This window comes from Poecilia formosa, unplaced genomic scaffold (genome assembly GCF_000485575.1).
Source record: "Poecilia formosa unplaced genomic scaffold, Poecilia_formosa-5.1.2 Scaffold878, whole genome shotgun sequence".
NCBI lineage: Eukaryota > Metazoa > Chordata > Actinopteri > Cyprinodontiformes > Poeciliidae > Poecilia > Poecilia formosa.
This window is the reverse complement of record NW_006800817.1, coordinates 55,345-61,399: the sequence shown is the minus strand read 5'-3', so window position 1 is coordinate 61,399 and position 6,055 is coordinate 55,345. Positions and strand designations below refer to the sequence as shown.

General features: G+C 49.1%; 1 protein-coding gene across 2 annotated transcripts in view; it reads left to right on the top strand.

Annotated features, from left to right (window-relative positions):
- Positions 1-6,055, top strand: part of sos1 (son of sevenless homolog 1 (Drosophila)) — a 27,613-nt gene that overhangs the window by 6,677 nt on the left and 14,881 nt on the right. For both annotated transcript variants that reach the window (XM_007543688.2, XM_007543687.2), the window contains exons 8-11: positions 198-296; positions 2,249-2,376; positions 4,091-4,746; positions 5,751-5,832. In XM_007543688.2, the coding sequence (XP_007543750.1) occupies positions 198-296; positions 2,249-2,376; positions 4,091-4,746; positions 5,751-5,832 (965 nt within the window). The remainder of the gene's footprint in view (positions 1-197; positions 297-2,248; positions 2,377-4,090; positions 4,747-5,750; positions 5,833-6,055) is intronic.

Here is a 6,055-nt window from a genome sequence, read left to right as displayed (position 1 = left end):
CTAGCAGCGCTAAAGGCTGTGGAGCTAGCAGCGCTAAAGGCTGTGGAGCTAGCAGCGCTAAAGGCTGTGGAGCTAGCAGTGCTAATGGAGGCGCAGCCAGCAGTTGGCTTCTTCTTCTCTTATTGGGGTTAGGGTCCCTTTAAATACAGAATGATGATGTGGCTGATGAAGACGGACCTCTTCATCCTCTGTTCCAGTCCATCTGTGAGGGATTTAAAGAAGCCGTCCGCTACGTCCTGCCCAGGCTGCTGCTGACCCCCGTCTACCACTGCCTGCACCTGCTGGACACACTCAAGGTCACACACCTCTCCTCCACCTCCCTCCTCCATCTCTCCTCCACCTCTTTCTCCTCTCCTCCATCTCTCTCTTCCACCTCTCCTCCACCTCTTTCTCCTCTCTGCCACCTGCTCTCTCTCAGGGTCCAACAGCAGATGGGCCCAGGTCCAAAACAAAGACCTAGGTTCTGCTGAGCTACTGGGTCAGAACCGGTCCAGAACCAGTCAGTGATCCTGTGGGTTCCAGGGTTTCCCCCAGTGTATTATAAGCCTGGCGGCCCGCCATGCTTTACTAGCCTCGCCGCCAGGCTAAGCCTTGTTTACGTTTCGAGGAAAATAAATAGAGAAAAAAAAAAATCGCTTTTTTTTTTTTTTATGCCAGGCTGCAAGCGTCTCTGTTGCTTTGAGCATTTCACTAGCAGAGCAGATTTATTCCTAAATGATAGATTTGTAATAGACAGGTTTTAACCCCAGCGCGGACCAATCACAGCTGGCGCCTCTGCGCTTTGCCTCAGCGCGCCTCCTTTCACTCAAACTGGACTCAGGCTGACCTGTATGGATATTTACATCAACTTTATTCCAAAGGAATTATGATCCTCTGGAGAAACTCTGGGTAAGAGTTTAAAACCCGCCGCGTAGCTCTGGTTGCAGCTCAATGTGAACCGCAGGAATAACTTGTAGCGAATTCAGAGGCGCGTTGTGGAGCGGTGAGAATAATTTATCTCTGTGAACGAACAATTATATGCGACGTTTCCATCTCAACACGCTGCCCAGCGTGTGGCTCTATGTCTGTCTTCCCTGTAAAGTTCATGTCTGTGGTCTCGGTTGGCCGGAGCGTTAGTGGAAAACGAGCAGCGCTAAAATCATCATGCAGGTTCAGCCCGGTGAGGAGCTTTAACGCTCTCCTCGGAGTCACGCATCACGCAGATTTTATATTATTTTATAATTATTTTTCCGGTTACACGATGCATCAAACCATATCAATGCGTTGTCTACTTAGAGTTAATGCGCGCGGAGATCTGAGAAACTCGTCCCATAAACTCGACCAACCAGAAAAGTTTCTGTGACAATTAAAACTCAACAGACACGAAATGGAAGAGCTGCTAAAGCCAAAACCCCCGTTTGTTGCGCATCTCTGCGCAGTGCAGCAGATTTAACTCATCATGCAGGGCCGGTCCAAGGCTGCATGAGGCCTGGAGCAGACTTTAACTTAGGGGCCCCTCCAGCTGCTACAATCATCAGCACCTCTAGCAGCTTCTGTGTTAGATTTAGTGAAATACGGGAGAAGGGAGTAGTTTAATTGGCCAGCCTAAAAAGCAATAAGTTATAATCACAGTTTACTAATTTGGATTTGTAAACTCAAAGATTAAACTCACAGCATCAGATTGTTACTATGGTAACAAAACATTCTAATTATGAATATTGTTCTTTGAAGTTTTACAAAGTAAACTTGCCAGCTCCTTAAAATCTTGTATTTAAATGTTAAACAATTTCAAATCTTTTAATTTATGTATGCCTAAACAATTGAATCAAATTTAACAGCATTGATCATCTCAATAAACACGTGTTACATTTATGTATCTGTGGTCTGTTTTAAAATAATAGGATTTATGGGCCCCTGAAGCTCTTGGGGGCCTGATGGAGCCGCTGACTTAATTTGGATTAAAGAGACGAGCAAATTTGTTGTTTTTAGACTAGTTGCAGGTTTAAATAGCATTTCACTGGAGATGTTTTCCTGTAACATATAAATTACACAGTAATACTTTAATATTTTCTGTCAACATCTTTTAATACAAAAACACGGTGGACCACCTCGACGCCCCCACCACTGGGCTTAGCAAGTTTTCTGGGGGAAACCCTGGGGTTCTGCTCGCTCTGGTTTCCAGTTGGGCCAGAACCTTGCAGGTCTGGTTTGTGGTTCTGGTCCTGCTGTACCTGTGCAGGTGCCCCTGACTCTGGTTGTGTTTCCATAGCAACTGGAAGAGCGCAGCGAGGATGAGGAGGATAAGGAGTGTCTTCGTCAGGCCATCACGGCGCTGCTGAACCTGCAGAGCAGCTTGGAGAGGATCTGCTCCAGGAGCCTGGCCAAGCGGAGGCTCAGGTAGGAACACACCTGGCCAGACGTCTTCCTTCCAGCTACACGGTAAAGGGACTGAACTTTTATCCAAGTTCAAGCCTTATTTTGACCACTCAAAGCACTTTACACTACAGTCACATTCACAAACACACACACACACACACACACATTTATACACCGATACGCAGATCGGTAGGCAGTTTGGGGTTAAGTGGCCAGAGGCGCATCGACATGAGGCAGGAGGACACTGGAATCGAACCTACAACCTTCCGATCACAAATGACTACTCACCCTGACTAACTTTTCTGGATAAACAGAACTACACAGGTGAAGCCCAGGTGGACGTGTCAGCTAACCCCTAGCTTTCTGCTACGCTGCAGCTAGCATAGCCTGCTATGGATGCTCAGGCTAGTTAGCATAGCCACTGACAACGGTGGGTAAGCGGTTTTTGTGTAGTGGTAAGTTGTTTCTCTGTCATTAGCACATTTAGTAGTGAGTACATAAGGTTGATTTGTCACACCAAGCCCCTCCTCCTGGCTTTGATTGGTTGTTTTTGGTGCATTTCTTCACCAAAGGTGGAGATCTGAGATTGATCTGTTCTCTGATTATGCTGTTACAACATGGAGACAGTTTCAGTAAATATTTTATAATAAATACCGTATTTTTCGCATTATAAGGCGCATAGAATAGACGCTACAGTAGAGGCTGGAGTTACGTTATGCATCCACTAGATGGAGCTGCACTAAAGAGAATGTCAACAAAACAGTCCGACTCTGGCGAGGAGAGCCTTCCTGGGCCGGGGCGTGGGAGAACGTGATGCTAAATGACCTGCAGACACCTGATGTAGGTAGATAGGTCAGTCAAACTTTATTAACAAACCAGCGTTCTATCCCAGCATGCACCGCGCGCTTCTTCTTTTACTGGCGAAAATGAAGTTGGCGGCTGCTTACCGTAGTTCCTAGACCTGTTGTGGCTCAATATTGGTCCATATATAAGGCACACTGGATTATAAGGTGCACTGTCGGCTTTTGAGTAAATTGAAGGCTTTTAGGTGCGCCTTATAGTGCGGAAAATACAGTAAGTAAAAAACATTTCTGATAAAAGTTAATTGCTGCAGCTTTGATGGATCCATCCATCCATCCAGCCTGGAATGGATGGATCAAACTCTAGAGGAGTTTGCAGCAGAATTCACACCGAACGTGTTTCGAGCTTCAAAACCCGTCTGACGCTTGTCCAGTGAGACATTTTGCTCTGGACGCGCGTGACGCTCAAATCGTGTTTGGTGTGAATGCGCCATCAGACTCATGAACCTCACTGCTGGCCATTCAACCAGCAAAGTTAGCTGGGTGGCATCGACTACCCACTCTTCGGGTGCCTAGCAACAACCTGCTGCTTAAAAACAAACACAGCTGGAGTGAAAACTGGAGCTAGATCAGGAAAAGTCAACAGTTTCGAAGGATTTCGGATATTTAAAACAAACTAGTTATCAATATGGAGCGACATAAATGCTACGTACAGTTGAGTAAAGCGTGTTGGCATGTAAACATTCATGGTGCGTTTAAAGATGGCTCCGAAAAACATGTAGCAGTATGTCAGCTGAAATAGTTTAAAGGCTAAAAAAGAATAGACAGTGGGACATGAGGGGCACATGTCCAACGTGTCCATTAGAGTCCCCATGTCTCTCTGGTCCTCCGCTTCCTCTTCCTCCTCTGACCTGTCTGTTCTTCCTCTTCCTTAGCGAGCCGGCCTGCCGGCTCCACAGCCAGCAAGTAAAGAGTAAGCACCTGGCCATCAGGAGGATGAAGGACGTCCAGCGGAGCATCGACGGCTGGGAGGGGATGGACATCGCCCAGTGCTGTAATGAGTTCATCATGGAGGGCACGTTGAGCCGCGTCGGTGCCAAGCACGAGCGCCACATCTTCCTCTTCGACGGTCTGATGATCAGCTGCAAGGCTGGCCACGCGCCGCCGCGGCTGCCCGGCGCCGCCGCCGCTGAGTTCCGTCTCAAGGAGAAGTTCCTGATGCGGAAGGTCCGGGTGGTGGACCGGGAGGACCGGGACGGCGAGTGGCGCCACGCCTTTGAGGTGGCGCCGAAGGACGGCGGCGGCGTGCTGTTCGCCGCCAAGTCAGCGGAGGAGAAGAACGGCTGGATGGCGGCGCTGGTGTCGCTGCAGTACCGCGGGACGCTGGAGCGCATGCTGGACCAGGCGCTGCTGCAGGACGAGGAGCAGCAGATGCGGCTGCCGTCGGTCCGGCGGTACCGCTTCGCCGAACCCGACTCGGACCAGAACGTTGTGTTTGAGGACAGCGTCCAGTCTAAGTCTGGCATCCCCGTCATTAAAGCCGGGACGGTCCTGAAGCTCATCGAGAGGCTCACCTTCCATCTGTATGCAGGTGAGTGCAGGGGGAACTTTCCATGTTTTTAACTTTCCAATGACTGAGGCGCAGACGGACCAACCAACGACTAAGATTAGCATAATCCGCTATGGCGCCAAATAACACCGGAAACGGAAGTATGACCGCCAACCTTCCTCTTCCACCCAACATCCTTTTCCGTAGCGGTGTCTCTGGTTTAGCCAAGCATGAAGATCTGGACTCCCTGGAAGTGTTAGCGGTAGCGACTTTAGCGCTGCTTTCTCTTAGCTGCTAGATTCACCGTCTGAAGATTCAGTTATTCTATGTCTCCTAAAATGTTTACTATTACTATTAAGACATGAGCCTTTTCAGCTCATGTCTTTATAGCTGAAAAGCTCATGTCTTTTTCAACTTTTTCACCATGACAGACTGGTACAGTGCCAGTCTGTCATGGTGAAGAGAGCTGAGTCAAAAAGCGAAGCTCTTGATTTACCGGTTGATCTACGTTCCTACCCTCATCTATGGTCTCCATGTTGAGAGGAGCCAGTTGAGGCTCAGGCATCTGGTCAGGATGCCTCCTGGACGCCTCCCTGGTGAGGAGTTAAAGTCCCACCAGGAGGAGGGGAAGACCCAGGACACGCTGGAGGGACGATGTCTCTTGGCTGGCCTGGGAACGCCTTGGGGTTCCTGGAGGAGCTGGAAGAGGGAAGTCTGGGCCTCCTTTCTGAAGCTGCTGCCCCCGTGACCCGATCCTGGATAAGAGGAAGAAAGTGGATGGATGGGTGGATGGAATCGTATTAATTATTGATGTAACATTGCTGACAGGGTGTCTTTAATTACCTTTGGGCTTTAAATGCATCACCACCAGGTCTGGGACCGGTCCGCCTGCCTGACCCGGTTCAGCCAGGAAAAGGGTCGGTAGGCCTGGTAGAAGGACCTCCCAATGGGAGCTGGTTCAGAACCGGTTCTCCAGAACCTCTGAACCTGGTCCTTGGTACACTCTCTGAACCAGAACCACTCAGTCATGTTTCCTGTTTCCATAGATCCAAACTTTGTCCGGACCTTTCTGACCACGTACCGGTCCTTCTGCCGGCCTGGGGAGCTGCTGGACCTGCTGGTGGAGAGGTGAGCTCATCTGGCCTCATGAGCCAATCAGAACCTCCACAACTCAGTGACATCACACAGACAGCAGGTGTCAATGTGGAGCCTGAACCCAGTCTTCCTCTGAAGTGGTTCTTGTCCAGACTCCTGATAGGGGTGTAGCGATACAATAATTTCACAATACGATACGATATATGATATTCTGGTCACGATACGATATGTATCAATATTTGTTGAGCGATACAAT